Genomic DNA, 21,891 nt, shown 5'->3' with positions numbered 1-21,891 from the left:
CATCGCCAGGTGTGGTGGCGCACGCTTGTAATCCCCGCGCTTGGGAGGTGGAGACAGGAGGATCGCGCAAGGATCGAAGCCAGCCGTGCTGGCGTAAGAGACCCTGTTTCAAAAATATAAAATAGGTCTGGGAGTATAGCCCGGAGGAAGAAGGGCTTCCAGGAACCCCAGTACCACCAAAAAAAAAAAAAAAAAAAGAAATCAGGTATTCATCTTTTAGTGACACTTAGCATAATAAATTCTGTTCTAGGTAGGAGTTACTAAGAGTAGCTCGTGTGTGTATGTGTGTGTGTGCACACATATGTGCGTCCACTGCTCTAGGGATTAAACCTGGGGCATTCTTCCTCCAAGCAACAGCCTTTATTTATTTATTTATTTATTTATTTTGTCTGGAAACAGGGTCTCACTAGGGTCCTGAGAGTCTTGCTATGTTGCTGAGGCTGTCCTCAAACCTGCAATCCTCCTGTCTCAGCCTCCCAAGTACTGGGATTACAGGCCTGCACCACCATGCCGGGCTCGGAGCAGGTCTTGATGGGGCTCGGGAAAACGTAGAGGGCTCGTGAAGCTTGAGAATGCCTGGTTAGGAGGTCCATTGCAGGAAGATTCTAGAAACAGGCTTTAGCCTCCAGGCGTCTTTATCTCTGCCCCTGGTTCACTTGTTCCTAATCTGTCAGTTACAGAGGGACCCAGCGAGTCCAGGAATGTGACTGTTTGTTGGGGGCGTCTTAGGTACTAAGCATTTTCTGTGTATTTTCTCATTTACTCTATTTATTTACTTATTTATTTATTTTTGAGGGTCTGGGGATGGAACCCAGGGGCATTGTATCACCGAGCTACACCCCCAGCCCGATTTTTTATTCATTTTGAAACCAGGTCTCACCGAGTTGCGGAGGGCCTCACTAAGTAGCTGAGGCTGTCCGCAAACCGCGATCCTCCGGCCTCAGCCTCCCAAGTACTGGGATTACAAGCGTGCGCCACCACGCCCAGCTTTCATTTACTCTTTAAAAACAGCCCGAGAAGCTTTTTTGTTTTTATTCCCACTCCGGCAGGTGAGGAACGCTGGAGCTTGGAGGAGCTTCGCTGGCCTGAGCACAGAGCTCCCGGGGGCAGGCTGCAGTGGCCAGCCAGGCACTGCGCCCTCACTCAGCCAGCGCGGGGAGGCAGGGAAGCCCTGCTGGGGACAGGCCTGGTGACCACGGGGACCTTCTCTGGTCTTCTCCACAGGCAAAAGAAAAGTTCAGAGATTTTGAAGTCGCTGGAAAATGAAAGGTAAGTGTCTTTCTAGAAGGTGCAGCTTAGAGGAGAGAATGTCTTGGGAGTCGCCAGGAAAGTCACCCCTAGAGCTTATCCAGTCCCCCCTACCAGGGAGGCTGCAGCAGAAGAGTTCAAGGTCAAGGCCAGCCTGGGCAGCAGACGGAGCTACAGCAAACCATCTACGTGCTTGCAGCTGAATCCCACCCACAGGGAGAGGAGGGGAGGGAGCCTTCTATGCCACTCCAGCCAGCTGGGCGCGCAGAAAAGCTCACACGGGCCACTGTGCCCAAACACATGCATAATTACCTTTGCAAAATTGTATTTATTACATCACAGGTGTATTTCCATGCCAGGAGCGTTATTTGTAATTGCTGGAGAATAGTTCACATGTGATTATACCATAATATACTTAATTAGGCCTCTGTCCATGAACCTTTAAGTTGGTGCTGGTTTTTCGTAATTTTAACAATGCGATGATGAACAGACCCCGTGTGCCTGTGCACTTACATGGCTGTTGGACCTTTTTGTTTTGCGGCGCTGGCGGTGGAACCTAGGGCCTTGCACGTGCTAAGCAAGTTCTGTGCTACTGAGCTACGTCCCCAGCCCCTTTATTTTATTTTGAGACACCGTCTCATCAAGTTGTCTAAAATGGCTTTGAGGTGGGGATTCTCCTGCCTCAGCCTCCTGAGTAGCTGCGATTACTGGTGTGCAATACCATGCCCAGCCTTATGTGGCTAATTGTGCGTGTGTGTTACTGGGGATTGAACCCAGAGACATTTTCTCTGAGATAACTCCCAGCCCTATTTTTTATTTTTTTAATTTTAATTTTTTTTTTATTCTTTATTTTGAAACAGGGTCTCACAGAGTTGCAGAGGGCCTCACTAAGTAGCTGAGGCTGGCTGTGAACCCAGATCCTCCCATCTCAGCCTCCAAAGTACTGGGATTACAAGTGTGCACCACCACGCCCAGTTCCATTTTTTTTTTTGTGTGTGTGTGTGTGTGTGTGGTGTTGGGGATTGAACCCAGAGGCATTCTACCTCTAAGCTACACCCCCAGACCAATTTTTTATTCTTTATTTTTAAACAGTATCTCACTAAATTGTAGAGGGCCTCACTAAGTAGCTGATGCTGGCCATGAACCCAGTCCTTCGGTCTCAGCATCCCAAGTACTGGGATTACAATCGTGCGCCATCATGCCTGACCCCTATTTTTATTTTTATTTCGAAACAGGGTCTCATTAGGTTGATGGGTCTCACTACTTGCTGAGGTTGTCACAGACCTGTGATCCTCCTATCTCAGCCTCCCAAATTGCTGGGATTACACCCAGCTACTTGCACCACCACACCTGGATGTTAAATGGTTAATTTTTGTGTGTATGTGTGTGTGGTACTGGGGATTGAACCCAGGAGCATTCTACTGCTAAACCTCATCTTCAGCCCTATTTATTTTTATTTTTATTTTTTTATTTTCAAACGGGGTCTAGCTAAGTTGCTCAAGGATTTACTAAATCACTGAGGCTGGACTCGAACCTACTATCCTCCTGTCTCAGCCTCTCAAGTACTGAGATTACAGGTGTGGACCACCCACCCAGAGTTGTGTGGCTAATTTTTGAGGGAAATGTGCAAAGGACACTTAGGTGGGTACCGGTATACCTTCTAAAAAATACATTGCAAGTTCTGCACTCTCGGCAGCACACGTAGGTGCCCGTTCCTCCGCCACGGTTGCCAGCAGCAACCACTTCTGCTTCCTCAGTCTCACCAAACTGACAGGTGAAGGGCTCTGACCTCCTTTGCCAGGGATGTTGAGCATCTTCCTGGGTGTGTCGGTCGCTTAGGCGGAAGCCTGGCACCTTGCATCCTTGGGCTGTGTTTCTAAAGAGATGTTCGTCTTTGTATGCAAAGCACTGTAGCTACCAGGCAGAAGGTTAACGGGCCCAGGGATGTGTGCAGTGCTGCAGATGCCCGGGTTGGCGGCTTAGGGGGGCTTCCTGGAGGAGGTAGTGTCCATCGGATGGGATTCTCCCCGCTGGAAATGTTATGTTGTTCAAATCAATGGATGGCTTTTTTTTTTTTTTTTTTCTAGAATACGAATGGAACAGTTGATGTCAATAACCCAAGAGGAGGCGGAGAACCTGCGGCAACGGGAGATCGCCTGTGAGTTGCAGGACGGGGGACGAGGCTGCCTGGGGCGATGCCCTCTCCCTCTCCGGGTCACATGTGCGAGGCCTGAGCGTTAGTCCTCAAAAGGGGCAGGCCCAGAGCACGGGCTCTGGGGTCAGGCTGGGCCTACATTCAGAATCCAGCTCAAGCCGGCTGTGGTGGCGCACACCTGGAATCTCAGTACTTGGGAGGCTGAGACAAGAGGGTCACAGGTTCGAGGACAACCTCAGCAACTTGTGAGGCTGTCAGCAACCTAAGTGAGTCCTTGTCTGAAAACAAAAAATAAAACGGGCTGGAGTGTATGTAGCTCAGAGGGAGAATGCCCCTAGGTTTAATCCCCAGTACCATATACACACACCAAAAGAAAAAGAAAGAAAGAAAGAAAGATAGATAGATAGATAGATAGATAGATAGATTGTGAGTCAGGCATTGTGGCATATGCCTATAATCCCAGTACTTGGGAGGCTGAGACAGGAGGATCGCAGGCTCAAGGCCAGCCTCAGCTACCTAGTGAGGCCCTCTGTAACTTAGTGAGAACCTGTTTCAAAATAAAAATAAAATAGAGCTAGCCGGGCATGGTGGTGCACACTTGTAATCCCAGCATTTGGGAGGCTGAGACCGGAGGATCGCGGTTCGCGGACAGCCTCAGCTACCTAGTGAGGCCCTTTGCAATACAGTGAGACCCTGTTTCAAAATAAAGAATAAAAAATTGGGCAGGGGTGTAGCTCGGAGGTCAAATCCCTCTGGGTTCCATCCCCAGACCCGCAAAAAAAAAAAAAAAGAAAGAAAGAAAGAAAGAAATAGAGCTGAGGGTAGAGCTCAGAAATAGAACGCTCTTGGGTTCAACCCCACCTGTCTCAAATTCTTAAAAAGGGGATGGGCGAGCTGGGGACCCACTCAGTGTTGAAGCTTTCCTGGGTTCAATCTCTAGTACCACAAAAATGGGAAAAAATGTACTTCTAAAAATCATTCTTAGGGAATAACCAGTGCTTATGTTTGAGCAAGAGTATTTATTGGGTTATCATTTGATAACTGTTTTTTGTACTAGAATCGATCTCAGGGACATTCTACCTCCAAGCTACACCCCAGCCTCATTTTATTTTTTTATTTTTTTTATTTTCATTTATTTATTTATTTTTGGTGGTACCGGGGTTCCTGGAAACCCTTCTACCTCGGGGCTTCACTCCCAAGACCTATTTTTTATACTTTTTAATTTGGAAACAGGGTCTCTTAAGCCAGCGCGGCTGGCTCCGAACCTGCGCGATCCTCCTGTCTCCGCCTCCCAAGCGCGGGGATGACAAGCGTGCGCCACCACGCCCGGCTTATTTTTTTATTTTGAAACAGGCTCTCACTAAGTTGCCGAGATTCTCATTTAGTTGCTGAAGCTGGCCTCGAACCTGCGATCCTCCCGTCTCAGCCTCCCAAGTACTGAGATTACAAGGGCGTACCACCACGCCCAGCAAAAAGAAAACATTTTAAGTGCAGCGTCCGGGCCCGTCCTCACCCTGCTGCCCCCAGCTGCGGTACCCTGGGGGCGGCTGCCCCTTCTCAGCGCCCCCTCATCTGTCCCCAGCCGCCATGCAGCAGATGCTGACGGAGAGCTGTAAGAACCGGCTCATCCAGATGGCCTACGAGTCCCAGAGGCAGAGCCTAGTCCAGCAGGCCTGTTCCAGGTAAGGTAAGGAAGAGGATTCCCAGGTGAGGGCTTCAGGAGAGCTGGCCTGGCCCTGGGTTGAGGCCGGAGCCCTGCCCTGCGCCGCCCCGGCCTCGGCCTCGGCCATGCCAGCGGGCCCTCCTGGTCTTACTCACTGGACTTCGTGGCTGGGCGTGGGGCTGCGGTACAGCGATGGTGACCGTTCCCATCTCTCACGTGCCCCCGTAAGCCAGGCACCGGGCTGGGTGGTGTGTTACATCAGCTTATCTACGAGGGACTGTTTTTCATTAGTCCTGTTCTACAATTAAAGCTCAGGTTCCAAGAGCATAACCTACCCTGAGAAGCACAGCCAGCGAGTGGCAGGGCCAGCGCCCAGACGGGCGGGCGCGCGCTCTCGTCAGCCTCCAGGCTCCGCTAGCCTGTGAGCGGGATGTGCCGGAGGGTGGGTGCTGGGCCACCGAGTTCACAGTGCGCTTCCTGAAGGTTCCAGGGCCTGAGCTCAGCCAACGCTCAGCAGCCCGGGAAGTCCAGTGGTCCTGGCCATCCTGACACACAGGCTGCGCTCCCAGGCACCTGGCCCTGCAGATGCAGGAATCCCTCCCTTCTGTCCAGATGTGTGACGCTGCTCAGGAGCACAGCCCTGGGGCTCAGCAGGTCCAGGTTCAGGACCTGCTTCTGCTAAGCAGCTAACCATGAAGTCGTGGCCCAGACCTATTTTATATATTTTTTTAATGTGGAAATAGGGTCTCACTAAGTTGCTGAGAGCCTAAGTAGCTGAGGTTGGCTTTGAATCTGTGCGATCTTCCTGCCTCAGCCTTCCAAGTACTGAGATTACAAGCGTGCGCCACCACGCCCGGCTTATTCTTTATTTTGAAACCGGGTCTCACTGAGTTGCAGAGGGCCTCACTAAGTAGCTGAGGCTGTCCGCGAACCGCGATCCTCCGGTCTCAGCCTCCCGAATGCTGGGATGACAAGCGTGCACCTCCACGCCTGGTTTTTGTTGGAGGATTTGGTGAACATAAAGTCTGCTACTTCAAGACCTAAGAAATAATAGGCATTCATTTGAAACGAACTCGAAACCATGCCTCTGGAAGCATGGGCACAGGCGAGGTTGCAGGCTTGGTGCCCATATCCGCGCTCTGTTCTGGAGGGCGGGGAGCAGTCGCAGCCAGGGCGAGGCTGCCAGGGAGGACATTGCTCTTAGCCTAGTGGCTTGCTAGGAAGTGGTTGGACAGAGACCTGGCATCCACTCCAGAGGAGCATTCTAGAGGGGACTGGGTGACAGGACTGGGAGGTCTCTCTGCCAGCTCCTACTGCACCACCTTCTAGGGTTACAGGGTTCAGATGCTCTGTGTCTGCCCAGCCGGGGGCCTGGCCCACACGGGCTCCATCAGCACTGTCAGTTGAGTCGATGGTTGTCTTTACCGCCTCCTTGCCTGGCACGAGGTAGGTGCTCCGGGAATCAGGGAGAACGAATGTACCGTCTCTCGCAGCATGGCCGAAATGGACGAGCGGTTCCAGCAGATCCTGTCGTGGCAGCAGATGGATCAGAACAAAGCCATCAGCCAGATTCTGCAAGAGGTGAGCCCTTGTCCCAGGGCACGAAGACGGAGCCAGGAGGGGTACCTAGGGAATTCTAGCTGGGCGTGGTGGCACACCCTTGTAATCCCAGGCCTTGGGAGACTGAGACAGGAGGATCGCGGTTCGCAGACAGCCTCAGCTACTTAGTGAGGCTCTCAGCAACTTAGTAAGACCCTGTTTCAAAATAACAAGCCGGGTGTGGTGGCACACACTTGTAATCCCAGCATTCGGGAGGATGAGACCGGAGGATCACGGTTCGTGGACAGCCTCAGCTACTTAGTGAGGCCCTCTGCAACTCAGTGAGACCCGGTTTCAAAATAAAGAATAAAAACTAGGGCAGGGGGTGTATCTCGGAGGTCGAATGCCCCTGGGTTCCATCCATTTATCACATCAAGGTCAGAGGGCCAGGGAGATGCTATGGGGGCGGTCATCTAATCTAGAAAAGCTCCCCTGCTCCCTGGGGTGCCACCCCATCCTGTGAAGAGGGCGTGTCCCAAGGACTCAAGGGGTGAGCGGTGATGGAGGCAGAGTCCAAAGGAGAGGGCGGTGGGACCTCTGCCTCCTCTCTCCCCGGCCTGCCGCACGGCTCTGCCCCGTCTCTCCTTAGCAGCCTAGCAGGTGCGGCCAGAGCCCTGGAGGACCCCACTGTGGTCACGAGGTGCTGTTGAGAGACACCGCAGCGCCCTTGCCTTTCCTTGAGCTCTTGTCACCCCTGCCCCCTTTCTCTCTACCCCTAGTCAGTCTCTTACTCTCTCTCTATTTCTCTCTCTCTCTCTCTCTCTCCCTCTCTCTCTCTTCTCTCTCTCTCTCTCTGCAGTACTGGGGATGGAACCCAGGGGCATTCGACCTCCGAGCTACACCCCCAGCCTAATTTTTTTATTCTTTATTTCGGAATGGGGCCTCACTGAGTTGCAAAGAGCCTCACTAAGTAGCTGAGGCTGTCCGCGAACCGCGATCCTCCTGTCTCAGCCTCCCGAATGCTGGGATTCCAAGCGTGCCCACCACAGCCAGCTCTCTACCATTAGTCTCTTTATTCTCCTAAAGTAGCACGACTGTCCTGGGGCCCAGTCTGAGAACTGCGTTTCTCGGGGAGGGCACTGCCTCTGGCTGGGGAGCGGCTCGGCGGCTGGGGAGGTTGGGCGCAGGCCTGTGCACTGCGCTTTCCCCCTGTGTGAGATGGGCAGCAGAAGCCGCCCGCCCGCCCGCCCGCGCTGTTGAAGAGATTCTGTGTGTGAGGCAGGAAGCGCGCTGAGCGTGGGGCCAGCCCACAGCGAGCCGTAATAGAATTATTTTTACATTTTCAACAGGTGAGGTGAAAAGTTATTTCATGCTCCCCCCAAGAAGCATAAAAAAATCTATATTAAGTATATTAAGGGTTTTTTTTTTCTTCATGTTTTGGTATTGGGGATTGAACCCAAGAGCATTCTACCTCTGAGCTATACCCCCAGCCCTTTTTATCTTGAAACCAAGTCTCGCTAAGTTGCTGAGGCTGGCCTTGAACCTGCAGTCCTCCTGTCTCAGCCTCCCAAATACTGGGATGATAAGTGTGTGCCGCAGCCGGGCGTGGTGGCGCACGCTTGTAATCCCAGCATTCGGGAGGCTGAGACCTGGAGGATCGCGGTTCACAGACAGCCTCAGCTACTTAGTGAGGCCCTCTGCAACTCAGTGAGACCCTGTTTCAAAATAAAGAAAAAATGGGCAGGGGGTGTAGCTCAGAGGTCAAATGTCCCTGGGTTCCATCCCCAGACACACACAAAAAAAGTGTGTGCCATTGTGCCCAGTTTATTAAAGAATGTGTGTGTATGTGTGTGTGTGTGTGTGTGTGTGTGTGTGTGTGCGTGTGTGCATGTGTGTATTTTACTGGGGATTGAACCCAGAGGCATTCTACGTATGAGCTACATTCCAGCTTTATTTATTTATTTATTTATTTATTTATTGGTGGTACTGGGGGTGGAACCCAGAGGCTTTCTACCTCCGGGCTATACTCCCAGACCTTTTTTATATTTTATTTGGAAACAGGGTCTCACTAAGTTCCTGAGAGCCTCACTAAGTAACTGAGGCTGGCTTCGAACCCGTGTGATCCTCCTGTCTCAGCCTCCCAAGCGTGGGGATTACAAGCGTGCGCCACCACGCACGGCTTTATTTTTTATTTTGAAACGGGGTCTCACTAAGTTGCAGAGGGCCTCACGAGCTTGCTGAACCTGCAGTCCTCAAATACTGGGATTACAGGTGTGCGCCACCAAGCCCAGTTTGTTAAAGAGTTTTTTGGTGTTTGTTTGTTTGCAGTACTGGCAATTGAACCCAGGGGCATCTACCTCTGAGCTCCACCCCCAGCCCTATTTTTTTATTCTTTATTTTGAAACAGGGACTCACAGAGTTGCAGAGGGCCTCACTAAGTAGCTGAGGCTGTCCGCGAACCTGCGATGCTCCTGACTCAGCCTCCCAAGGACCGGGATTACAGGCGTGTGCCACCACGCCCGGCTTGTTAAGGAGTTTTGGATGCACGTTTTGTTTTCTCAATGGCCCACAGGAGAAAACAAGAATGCGCAGCCCGTGCTGAGGGCCTGTCCGTGGTGTCTTACAGAGTGCGATGCAGAAGGCCGCCTTTGAAGCCCTCCAGGTGAAGAAAGACCTGGCGCACCGGCAGATCAGGAAGCAGGTGAGGACCCGGCCCCCAGCGCGTCCTCCCCGCCCAGACACTGCAGGGGCGGCCCAGCGGCCACAGCTTGCAACATGAGGTTTGACTCCTTCTCAAGAGGGCTCTCTTTGGGAATCTCCTTTTCCTTGCAGGCCAACCAGCCTTGGGACTGTTGGTGGGTACCTCGAGCGCCCCAAAGGGGCCCTCACCCCAAGGCCGGGCCACAGTCCTGCCCGGCAGATGTTTGCAGCACCCCTGGGCTGGGGAAGGCCACACTGAGGGGACAGCTTGTGCAGACTCTGGGCTGACTGTGCCCGGCAGGACTGGCCCCCATAATCAGGCTGACCAAGCTCCGCAGGACTGGCCGCTGAGACCCAGCACCCCCATAATCAGGCTGACCAAGCTCCAGGCTGCTGGGGAAGATTGGACTTCCTTCCAGGGTGGGCAGGGACACCTAAGACACCCCCCCCCCCAGGGTCCTGGCATCTGCTGATCCCTCTGCTGTGGCCCCAGCACATCTGCCGGGTGGGCCGGGCTGGAGGTGAAGGGAGCTTCAGGCTATGGGAACGCCCATCATCCTATTCAACACACTTTGAATTTCACATTTTTGCATGGTTTTTTTTTTTTTTTTCCTTTCTATTCTTTTCTTGTTTGGCCAAACCAACTTACCTTTTTTTTTTTTTTTTTTTTTAATTTCCCTCTTTTATTTCAATCCCACATCGCTGGACATGAAGCTCACTCCTCTGACCAGGGGTTAGTGGGGTCAGAAGGCCTCAGGGACAGGTGAGGTCACCGGCTGAGGAGTCTGATGCCAGATGTACCTGAGGTGGGGTGACCCCAGAGATTGTCCATGTGAGAGCTTTCCCAGGCCAGCCATTCCTCTTCCATCCCCGAGCTGGGACATCATAGGGAAAGTGCCCTCACTTACTTGCTCTGTGTCGTTGGGCGAGTTACTTAACCTCTCTGGGCCTCAGTTTTCTTGTCTGTAAGTGGAGGGGATGATACCTCCCAAGAGCCAGAGGAGAACCGTCTAAATGATGCAGAGAGAGCTCAGCGCCAGCCCCGCACACAGCAGGTGCTCAATAAATACCCAGCACTACGATCATTGTTATTATCATTCAGCTCCCAACCCCCGTGACCACTGCAGGGAGGAAGCGGGAGAACCTGAGGGGTAGAAGGCTTCGTGCGACAGGCCTGTGCTGGGCTCGTGGTCAGCAGACTTGACCGGCTGAGCATCTCAGAGCCCTGATTCTCTTTACACCCATCTTAGCGAGATGCCCAGACCTAGAGGCCCCACTCACTCCAGAGCTCCCCAGCCTCCCCCAGAAAGGACTCTGAGCCGCCACCTGGCCATCGGTGGTCAGCAGCACACAACGGAACCATGGTGAATGCAAATAAAAAAACCACCCTGTCTCGTCTTCTGTTTAGATTAGGTTAATAGAAACTGAGTTATTGCAGCTGACACAGCTGGAGTTAAAGAGGAAATCCCTGGACACAGAGGCACTGCAGGTACGTCGGGCTTCCTGCCTGCCGCCCCCTCCCCACCCGACCAGACGTCCCGCAGCCCTCCAGTGCTCAGGAGCAGGGCCTCTCCAGTGGACAGGGTGCAGGTCTCCTCTGCCGTGGACCCCCAGGAAGTCCCCGGCCCCGGGGGCCCCGCGCGGCCTGGCTGGCGGTCAGGAGGGCTTCAGTGCCAAGGCCCACCCAGGCTACATGTCCATCTCTGCGTTTCTGTCGGGAGCGGGTCGCTGCTGAGCTGTCTTTACGCCATGCCTCTGGGCCGCAGGCTCCTCTCCCTGGGCTGCCAGGAACTTTTTGGTGCCCCAAGGCTTTCTGGAGGAGAGGGCAAGCCATCTTTGTGTCGCTCCCTGGAAGCAGCGTCTCTGTGGACTCCGGCCTGGGTGTCCCACTCGGGCAGAGCTAGGGTGGAAGGGCAGCCGGGAGGCAGACCCCGCTCTGGGCTAGACAGCTGGGACCTGGCTGTCGTCTCAGCATAGATAGTTTTGCTGTGTGATCTCGGCAGCTAGAGAGGAGGGCTTGCTTGCCCTTCCCCTCCTCCGGACCGCAGAGGTGCTGGTCGAGACGCGTGAGGACCAGGCCCATGCAGGGCTTTTGACCAGAGCCTTGCGTATGTCACCGTCCCCGTCTGTGCCCAGTAGAGGAGTCGCAAGTGGTCTCACGGGCCTCTCCATGTAGCTAGAACACTAGGGCCTGGAGTTGTGCTCTCCGGCTGCCCCCAGAGGGGGCTGTGTGACAGAGCAGGTCGCAGGCTCCCTGTCCCACCCCAAGACATCCAGTGCCATCAAGGAAGGGCCAGGGCACAGCTGTAGGGAGCCCCAGGGCAGCCTTCAGAGCGAGGGGCTCAGTTAATCTGAGAAACCACCGCCACTGGGCTTGGCGGGCGCCCTGTCCCTGCCTGTTCGAGCCGGGGTAAGAGGATGAGTGCACATGCCGCACGCGGGCTCTGGTTTGCATGCGCCGCCACGTCTGCGTGGGGTCCCACACGGGCCCCGCCGCCATCTGCTTCCGTCCATGTGCTCTGTGGTCAGCCAGGCCCGCGGCTTGCCATTCTTTTGTTTGATGTTTTGTTTCACGCCATCGTCATCAATCTCTAGGATCCCATGTCTGACTTCAGCCCAGGAAAGGAGATGCAGACTGCAGGGGGAAGCAGGGTAGGGTGCCCGGGCAGAGGGGCCTCTTGGTTTTGCCCCCCCCCCAACTCCGCCCAGGGTCACAGGGCAGAGCCTTGAGTTGAGCAGCCCACTGAGATCCGTGTGAGCAGGCCCGGCTGCACGCCTCCCTCCCAGCCCAGCCTGCGGCGGGCTCTGGTGCCCGGCGCTCACGGCGGCCCCGCTGCGGTGTTCTGTTCCAGGAAATGATCTCAGAGCAGCGCTGGGCACTCAGCTCCCTGCTCCAGCAGCTGCTCAAAGAAAAGAAGCAGCGGGAGGAAGAGCTCCGGGAAATCCTGGTACGTGTCGACTTTGCGCTCAATGTCGCACGTGGATTCGCATCCCTCAGATGCGCTTGTGGCGGCGTTTGAAATACTTTTGTTTTTCAAGTAACAGGCATTAATAAAGGAAAAATGGAAGCAGGCACCTTGGCACCTGCCCGGATGCCAGTACTTGGGAGGCTGAGGCAGGGTGATCTCAGGCTGGAGGCCAGCCTCAGCAACTTAGCAGGACCCTGTGTCCAGATAAAAAGCCAGATGTAGTAACACAGGCCCGTGATCCCAGTATTTGAAAGGCTGAGACAGGAGGATCATAGATTTGAGGACAGCGTCAGCAATGTAGTGAGATTCTTAGCAATCGAATAAGACCCTGTTTCCAAACAGAAAGTAAAAAGGCTGGGGGCGAGGGCTACAGCTTGAAGGTAAAATGCCCCTGGGTTCCATCCCTAGGATTACTGCTCCCCGGTGTCCCTCCCAGAACAGCACCCGGTGCAGACCGCGCTCCTGAACCTTTAACGAAGGGCCGCGTGACGGGATCGGCGCCACTGGCCTGTTTGTGACCCTTCGGCCTCGTCCACACTGAAGCCCTCCAGAAGCCTGAGGCGCCCTGAGCGTCGCTTGGTGCCTGCCTGGCACCCATCCCTGAGCTTTGTGGTGGACAGAGATGGCCCATGAGGCCTTGCTCTCCCACAAGCGGGGTTAGGGACAGAATGCAGGACCAGGTGGCAGGAGCCCACGCTCAGGCCCGCCTGGCCAGGAGCTCAGCATCAGGCAGCCCCGTGACCTCCCTGAAGCCATTTTCACAGCCGGTGCACCTTGGCGCGGCGATGGCTCCTGCCTCCTTGGCCTCCGTGCTGAGCTGGGACAGCGAGCGGCGGCAGAGCCCTTTGTAAAACACCAAGTGCCGCGCGCCTGCTCGGGGGCACCGTGGACGAGCGTGCCTGCCATTCCAGTGTTTATCCACTGATTCGCGACTAACGTCGCCCGCTTCCGTTCTTGGCAGACGGAGTTAGAAGCCAAAAGCGAAACCAAGCAGGAAAATTACTGGCTCATTCAGTATCAGCGGCTCTTGAACCAGAAACCCTTGTCCTTGAAGCTGCAGGTAAGGAGGCGGCGCCCTCTCCCCGGGCGGGGCTGCCGGGTCCTTCCGTGCTGTGCCTGCCGCCAGCCGCTCGGGGTTAAGAGTTCAGGTTTCTGGTGGCCCTAGTGTGTCAGGTCCTGCAGGGGCAGGAGTGAGTGAGCATTTCAGTGCTGGCCCTGGCTGTGTGAGCAGAGACCTGCAGGGACAGGACAGGTGTGGCTCCTAGGTCCTTCCCTCCTCTCTCTCTCTCTCTCTCTCTCTTGCACAGACATACACATACTTTTAAAATTTATAATAAGCTAGGCGTGGTGGCGCACGCTTGTAATCCCCGCGCTTGGGAGGCTGAGACAGGAGGATCGCACAGGTTCGAAGCCAGCCTCAGCTACTTAGTGAGGCTCTCAGCAACTCAGTGAGACCCTGTTTCCAAATAAAGTATAAAATAGGTCTGGGAGTGTAGCCCAGAGGTAGAAAAGCCCCTGGGTTCCACCCCCAGTACCAAGATTCTCAGCAATCAATAAATACAATTTATAATAAAAATAGAGCCATCCTAGCCGGGCGTAGCCGCGCACACTTGTCATCCCAGCATTCGGGAGGCCGAGACCGGAGGATCGTGGTTCGCGGACAGCCTCAGCTACTTAGTGAGGCCATCCGCAACTTAGTGAGACCCTGTTTCAAAATAAAGAATAAAAAGTAGGGCAGGGGTTGTAGCTCAGAGATCAAATGCCCCTGGGTCACATCCCCAGACCTCCCCAAAAATAAAAAATAAAAAAATAGAGCCATCCTGTACCTTCCTGTGACAGACAGCGCTCTGTACACAGAGCCTCCTCTTGTATCCAGACTCCTGCATGGTGTCTAGTAGGTGAGCGGACCCTGGTTTATTTACATACTTCCCTCTGGGCGGCTATTCAAGTCGCTTATTGTAGACTTTACAAAGAGGATGGCAGTGGACTCCCTCTTGCACCTATCTTTATGCACTCACACAAGTGTTTTTGCAGGAAATCATTGCAAAAATACATTCCCAAGCCAGGCGTGGTGGTGCACGCTTGTCATCCCAGCATTCGGGAGGCTGAGACAGGAGGATCGTGGTTCCTGGACAGCCTCAGCTACTTAGTGAGGCCCTTTGCAACTCAGTGAGACCCTGCTTCAAAATAAAGAATAAAAAATAGTGCTGGGGGTGTAGCTTGAAGGTAAAATAATGTCCCTGGGTTCCATCCCCAGTACTGCAAAAAAAAAAAAAAAAAAAAAAAAAAAACATTCCCTGTGCACACTGCATTCAGACCCTCATGTCCCTGGAGGAGGAGCGGGGTCACTGCTGCTGGGCTCTGTGCGGGTCTCCCTCAGCCTTCCTGGGGTCTGTGTCGCAGGAAGAAGGCATGGAGCGCCAGCTGGTGGCCCTCCTGGTGGAACTGTCAGCCGAGCACTACCTGCCTATCTTCGCCCACCACCGCATCTCCCTGGACACGCTGAGCCGGATGAGCCCCGGGGACCTGGCCAAGGTGGGACGCAGCAGCCCCCGGGGAGGTGAGGGAGGCCGGCTAGCCATGGGTCCTGGCCGGCCAAGGGTGACTTGCTTTTTATCCAACGGCTCAGAGCCTCCTTGCTCCCGGATGGCCAGGACACCTGCCCCATCCACCCCAGCTTCCTGTGCCATCAGACTCCTTCAGATGGGGAAATCGGGACCCAGGACTTGACCCCAGGTGGTCTGGCCCCAGAGTCAATGCTCTCTGCCTCTCTGTGGTCCTGTCTCTCCAGGACACATGCAGATGCCCAGGCACAGAGGCCAGGCAGCTCTGTAGGGTCCTGGCGCCGCGCTGCTGGGGCCCTGGGAGTCGGGGACCTTGGCCTCCGGCGCTGCTGCTCAGCCGCTGAGCTGGCCTCTTGCCCCTGACACGGGCACCGTGACAGAGGGGGCCCTGGGGTGACCGAGCCTGCGCGGGGGACACCTTCGGCACAGTCACCAGTGTACAGAATTCTAAGTTCCCTAGCGATCTCCCATGCCGCTTTCCTTTGGAGCCGTATGCCTCCCTCTGCACGCCGGTCATGGCGCCTCGGCCTGCACTGCCCACCTCCACAGCTGGGCCCGCGCTGCTTGTGCTGACCCTGGGCCCAGGCTGCCACATCCCAGGCTGCCTTAGGCACCTTCGGGTGGCAGCTCCACACTACAGAGTGGGCCCCTGCCCAGCGCCCGCCACAGCATCTCTCCCTCTGACCACCACAGCTGGGCGTCTCAGAAGCTGGCCTGCAGCACGAGATCCTACGGCGGGTCCAGGAGCTACTGGACGGGTCTAGGATTCAGCCAGGTACTGACTTCAGAGCCTTTGCGGGGCTGCTCTGAACAGGCCCGGGCTACGGGTGGGACCCGGGCGGGGGCCGCAGGCGCCGGGGCAGTGCAAGGCATGCTGGGCCTCTGCTGGGAGAGGGGGCTTCCCTGGGGACTTCTCATTCTGCCTCCTGCCCCCGGGTCACCTGATGGGCAGTGACCCACCCTGCAGCCTGGCATCCCAGTGGAGAAGCCCCACCCCTAAGCAAGGGCTCCTGTTTGTGGCCCCACCGCCAGGTGGCCTGTGGCCCGGGCAGGAGATGTCCCCTCTGAGTCTCAAATTTCTCCTTTCTGAAAGCGACAAGCCCGCTGCAGAGTGGCTCCGAAGGATCCAGGGGCCCCCGACACCCCGCCCGCATGGAGAGATGGCAGGGCGGAGACCGGGCTCAGAGAGGAGACATGAGAGGGTGTAGGCGAGGGAGGGCTCTGAGATCAGAGCGGCCCCACCGCGCCCAGCTCACTCACTTGGGGGCTGATGGGGCGCAGAGGAGCCCCTGGGGGTGGGGTCATGCAGGGACGGCCCCCTGGCTCAGCCTGTCTTCTGGTCTTCACAGAGCTGAAACCACCCAAGGATGAGGTTCCCAGGGCTCTGGAGCTCCCCACGGCCCCCCAGGAGCCTCCTGAGTCTGTGAGGCCGTCAGCTCCCCCCCCAGAGCTGGAGCTGCAGACTTCAGAGTGCGTGGTGTGCCTGGAGCGGGAGGTGAGTGCCGGTTGGGGGATACATCTGTAATCTCAGTACTTGGGAGGCTGAGACCGGAGAATCATAGGTTCAAGGCCAGCTTTAGCAACTCAGTGAGACCCTGTTTCAAAATAAAGAATAAAGCCGGGCGTGGTGGCGCACGCTTGTAATCCCAGCATTTGAGGTTCGAGGACAACCTCAGCTACAACTTAGTGAGGCCCTTTGCAACTCAGTGAGACCCTATTTCAAAATAAGGAATAAAAATTAGGGCTGGGGCTGTAGCTCAGAGGTACAATGCCCCTGAATTCCATCTCCAGTACTGAAAAAAAGAAGAAAGAAAGAAAGAAAGAAAGAAAGAAAGAAAGAAAGAAAGAGAAGGGAATAGAATAGAATAAGGGTGTAAGCTTAGAGGTAGAATGCCCCTGGGTTCTATCCTCTGATTTGCAAAAAAAAAAAAAAAAAGGCTGAGAACATAGCCTAGAGGTAGAATTCACACACACACACACTCTCTCTCTCTCTCTCTCTCTCTCTCTCTCACTCACTCACTCACTCACTCACTACAGAATTAAGACTTACTGCAAAAATATAAATCCTCCTCTGCCTCCCCCATGGGATCCCTTTATTTATTTATTTATTTATTATTTTTTTTATTGTACTGAGGATTGAACCCAGGGCGTTCTATCTCTGAGCTACACCTCCAGCCCTTTCTATTTTTGTTTGGACAGAGGCCCACTAGCGTGCTGAGACTCTCAGTATGTTGCTGAGACTATCCTTGAACCTCCCAAGTACTGGGATTACAGGCGCACACCCCCGTGCCCCGCTATGCCCTGGTCCTGTGGGCCCAAGGAGCGCCCTGGTGCAGGGGGACTGGCTAATTATAAATTGCATAAGCACCTGCTCTTGGGCCCTGTATGTGGCTTCGATCTTTCTGACATTACAGATGGCTTTGAATGGTCTGGCATGCATCTTGGCGATTTTACTAACGATACGTTCCTAACAAGAAGGAATGCTGAAGCCAAGCCTCGGCTCAGGACCCTTGAACCATGAGTCACTGTCAACTAGAGGTTCAGGGTCTGAGCAAGTGCGTACACAACGGAGAACCGTGAATAGGGCTGGGGCGTAGATCAGTGGTAGAGCCCTTGCCTAGCCTGGGTGAGGCCCTGGGTTTACCCAACACTGGAAAAAAAGATTAAATGGCCTTAGTGCCCAGCAGTAGGAGCTGGTCAAACAAACCGTGGTCCTGCCATGCAGAGTGTCTGGCACCGGTGGTGAGGCCAAGAAACACTCGTAGGAATGCACCCCAGAGAGCCGGGCCTGGTGACGCACAGCTCTAATCCCACTGCTTGGAAGGCTGAGATAGGACCACAAGATAGCCTCAGCAAGTAGTGAGACTTGCCGACCCTATTTCAAAATAAAAATAAAATAGGGCTGGGGAGTGTAGCTCGGAGGTCGAATGTTCCTGGGTTCAATCCCCAGTACCACACACACACACACACACACACACACACACACACACACACACACACACACACAGGATCCCAGTTGTATTTAAGAAGGAAAGGGAGCTGGGTATGGCGATCCGTGCCTCCTGTCCCAATGCTTGGGAGGCTGAGCTAGGAGGATCAAAGGATCGAGGCCAGTCTTGGCAACTTGGTGAGAAACTGTTTCAAAATAAAATAGGAGCCAGGCGTGGTGGTGCGCACATTTAGGAGGCTGAGGCCAAAAGATGGGGTTCATGGTCAGTCTCAGCTACTTAGGCCCATTGCAATTCAGTGAGAGCCTGTTTCAAAATAAAGAATTTAAAAATAGGGCTGGGAGTGTCACTTGGAGGTAGAATGCCTCCTGGGTTCCATCCCCAGTACTGAAAATAAATAAAAAATAAATAAAATAGGGCTAAGGGTGTAGCTCAGAGGTAGCATACCCGAGTTCAACCCCCCAGTAACCCCTCCCAAAAAATGGAAGAAGAGAATTGAAGTATTTATATATTATTTACAAAACATAGATAAGCACAAATATATATAATATATATATGTGGCCGGGCGTGGTGGCGCACGCTTGTAATCCCCGCGCTTGGGAGGCGGAGACAGGAGGATCGCGCAGGTTTGAAGCCAGCCGTGCGCGCTGGCTTAGGAGACCCTGTTTCCAAAAATGAAAATGTAAAAATAGGTCTGGGAGTGTAGCCCGGAGGTAGAAGGGCTTCCAGGAACCCCAGTACCACCAAAAAACAAAAAACAAACAAACAAACAAAATAATATATATATGTGGAATATATTTCTGTGGTGTCTGAATGGTTCATGATAACACCACACCCAGCCTTCCCAGGCAAGCGTGGGGTGGACCAAGCTGTGCCCTGCACACCCAGCGGCCCGCCATGCTTCCGTTCTCCCCAGGCCCAGATGGTCTTCCTCGCCTGTGGCCACGTCTGCTGCTGCCAGGAGTGCTGCCAGCCACTGCGCACCTGCCCACTGTGCCGCCAGGAAATCACCCAGCGCCTCCGGATCTACCACAGCAGCTGAGTGTGCCCCTGCCGCCGGCCTCCACCCCGGCTGCACTCAGCCTGGGCACTCACCCACTGCCGCGAGCCCCCGCCTTCCGCTCCCTGCACAGTGGGCCAGGGGCCTCTCCTGACCCAAGAAAGACAAAGCTGGTCTAAACACTGAAGGAGAGAGGGGGCGGCTTTGCTGGTGACCAGCCCCTGTGGAATGGGAACAGGGTGCAGGTCTGGAGAGGGCTGGAGAATAGCTGTCCTGGCCCCGCAGAGGCTGTACCACCTGCTAGCCACCTGACCCTGGACAGGCGCGCGGCCCTCCCGAGCACGGATCTCACCTGCGGGACCTGCCCAGCGGTCCCTGGCCAGGGAGGAGGGTGTCCTGAGGAAGGGGACAGGAGGCCCGTGTCCCTGGCCACCCCTCTGCTTCTCCCTGCGTCCGCCCCACGCACTCCCCACACCTGCACCCCTCGCCCCATGCAGCTCCATCTAAAGCAGGAACACCAATAAATCCATCTGTGAGCTCCCTCCGGAGTCCTCCCTGGGTCCACGGCGAGCCCAGCGGGGGAGACTGGGGCAGGGGCCTGGGCAGAGGGCGGCTCTGCTGGGATGGTGGGGGGAGCTGCTGCACCTGTCAGCAGGAGAGGAGGGAGAGCCAGCTCTGAACATGAAGTTCCCCAACCCCTTCTTCACAGGTGGGAGACCAGGGCCGAGGCAGCCCCTTTTCCAATCTCCGGTGGTGCTCTGCGGCCCGGCTGCACTGCACGCGTTATCATCCTGGCCAGGGGAGCGGAGGACTAGGGGGTTAGTGCTGGGTCCTTGTAACTGGGACGTGGTGGGCATGGGTTTGGAGCACAGAAGCATCCTGACTTGCACAAACCTGTGCCATCTTGCTGGTTGTCTGTTGCAGAACTCTAGGAGCCGTGCACACTTGTCTGGGGTGAAGGAGCACGTCTATTGCATGGTTTATGAGGTTTGGGAGCAGGTGGTTTATGCCAGGGCAGGCTTTCTTCTGGGTGAGTGGCAGCTCTGTGCCCAGCTCTGCCTCAGGCCCGGCCAGCCAATCCCAGACATGATGCGGCTCCAGCTGGCGGCCACCAGGGGGCGCCGAGTGCTCACGTGAAGGACTGCATTTAGGACAGGGCCTGGGGTGGCAGAAAGGGCCTCAGTTTCCCTGCCTCAGTGCAACCACCGGTCCTGGGTGAATGCTGTTCTTGGTAGGACGAGTTCTGCTTTCCAGGGCAGGAGCTGAGTGGCTGTCCCAGTCTTCTCCCTGGGGACTTAAGAGTCCCGACTCCCCCACCCCACCCTGGGCTCAGGGGCCATGAGGGGAGATGGGGAGGGAGGAGGCTGAGGCAGGCTGGGCCAATTTCTGGAGGACATGTTGTTGTTCTGGATTTTTGTTTCTAGCACCAGGGTTGGAGTCTGAGCCACTTTGCCAGTGAGCTACATCCCCAGCCCTTTTTACTTCCTATTTTGAGACAGGGTCTCACTAAGTTGCCCAGGCTGGTCTTGAACTTGCGTAATCAGGGCCCGAGGAGCAATGGCTTTTGCCACCCTTTTGCAGCTGAGAACTGAGAGCTCAGCTAGCAGCTTGGCCAAGGACAGCAAGGTGGGCCGAATCCCTGGGCTCCCCGCCTGTGTTTTACCCCTCAGCCATGTTGACCGAGGAGGATCAGAGCCAACCCCTGGGCCAGCAGGAGCAGGCTGCCCAGGGAAGGCAGAGTCCCCCAAAGTGATCAGATGCCACCGCACCCAACAGGGGCATGTTCTGACCCGTCGATGGGGCAACCACCCCTGCAAGCCACAAGGGGCGGGACATGACCTCAGCCTCCCGTGCATGGGGCTGCCGTGAAGCTCCTGGTACCCACGGAAAGCACACAGGAAGCACTTAATATGACCATGTGATCAGGTCTTGCAAGAGCTGGCTGTTTGCCCAGCAGGAGCCCAGCTGTGCCCCGCGCCTGCACAGGTCTGCCTGGAGGAGCTACCCAAGCCAGCACCAGGGCAGTCACCAGGAGCTCGGGGACCTTGGACAGGCCCCTTCTCTCTCCGCCTTGGTTTCTTCCATTGTAAAATGGGATAAGAACTCCAAATTAGCTGCATGCAGTGGTGCGTAATCCCAGTACTTGGGAAGCTGAGATAAGAGGATCTGAGATAAGAGAGAGGTTGGCAGATTGGGTGCCAACCTCAGCAATTTAATGAGACCCTGCTTCAAAGTAAGAAATAAAATAGGGCAAAGGAAGGAGCTCGGAGGTAGAATGTGCCTGGGTTTCATCCCTAGCACCCCCCAAAAAACAACAACAAAACCTCAGACCGTGGACCTTGTAGTACTTGGTCAAATGAGCCCAGAAGCTGGGTGTGGTGGCGCAACGCTAGTAATCCCAGTACTTGGGAGACTGAGACAGGAGGATTGCAGGTTCTTGCCCAGGCTCAGCTATTTAGTGAGGCTCTCGGCACTTAGTGAGACCCTGTTTCAAAATAAAATAATTTGGGGGGTGTAGCTCGGAGGTAGAATGCCCCTGAGTTCAATCCCCGGTACCGTTAAAAAAATAAAATAAAAAAAAATAAAGAGCCCAGAAACCTGGGGCGTGTGGAGGCTTCCCAGACACGGCCCTGGGCCTGGGTCTCCCACAGCCCACCCATAGCACCACACAAGGGAACCTGCTTTAAATAAAGTATTTATTGATTAGCAGAAGCTTAAAACAGTTTGCATAGCATCTTCAACACCATATTCTGAAAAGATGACTGAAACCCAAGGCACCAGAGGAGAGGATCGTACGAGGTTAGTAACGTGACTGGGACGAGGCTGGGCACCAGGGCCCCTGGGCACCAGCGCCATCCTGTGGGCCTAAAGCCCCCGCCCTGGGGGGGGCAGATCGGGAGCTGGAGGCTAAAGGGCTGGGGAGGACCGGTCCAGGGGCCTTGAAGATCCAGTCCCTGCCCAGCCCTGGGCCCCGCAGCAGGGGAGGGTATTCGGGAGGCCCTGGGTGGCGGCTGTCGAGCGGGGCTGCCTTGGCCTGACCCTCACACCCAGAAATAAGCTAAGAGGGGGACAAGCCCAAAGGGACTCACAAGACTTCTGAAGGGT

The 21,891-nt window shown here is 55.1% G+C and overlaps 1 protein-coding gene across 6 annotated transcripts in view; it reads left to right on the top strand.

The window, feature by feature from the left end:
- Positions 1-18,828, top strand: part of LRSAM1 (leucine rich repeat and sterile alpha motif containing 1) — a gene marked incomplete at both ends in the record, with an annotated part of 36,801 nt that extends 17,973 nt beyond the window's left edge. For 3 of the 6 annotated variants that reach the window (XM_080708776.1, XM_080708777.1, XM_080708775.1), the window contains 12 exons: positions 1,225-1,269; positions 3,336-3,406; positions 4,986-5,085; positions 6,560-6,647; positions 9,232-9,306; positions 10,714-10,794; positions 12,158-12,253; positions 13,236-13,334; positions 14,678-14,809; positions 15,532-15,613; positions 16,188-16,333; positions 18,703-18,828. In XM_080708776.1, coding sequence (XP_080564902.1) covers positions 1,225-1,269; positions 3,336-3,406; positions 4,986-5,085; positions 6,560-6,647; positions 9,232-9,306; positions 10,714-10,794; positions 12,158-12,253; positions 13,236-13,334; positions 14,678-14,809; positions 15,532-15,613; positions 16,188-16,333; positions 18,703-18,828 — 1,141 coding nt within the window. The remainder of the gene's footprint in view (positions 1-1,224; positions 1,270-3,335; positions 3,407-4,985; positions 5,086-6,559; positions 6,648-9,231; positions 9,307-10,713; positions 10,795-12,157; positions 12,254-13,235; positions 13,335-14,677; positions 14,810-15,531; positions 15,614-16,187; positions 16,334-18,702) is intronic. The other 3 variants (XM_080708780.1, XM_080708778.1, XM_080708779.1) reach the window with 2 other exon arrangements.
- Positions 18,829-21,891: the final 3,063 nt, after the last annotated feature.

The sequence above is a fragment of the Muscardinus avellanarius genome (assembly GCF_963383645.1).
Source record: "Muscardinus avellanarius genome assembly, chromosome: 13".
Taxonomy (NCBI): domain Eukaryota; kingdom Metazoa; phylum Chordata; class Mammalia; order Rodentia; family Gliridae; genus Muscardinus; species Muscardinus avellanarius.
Note: the sequence above shows the minus strand (reverse complement) of the source record. Positions and strands in the feature narration are given on the sequence as shown.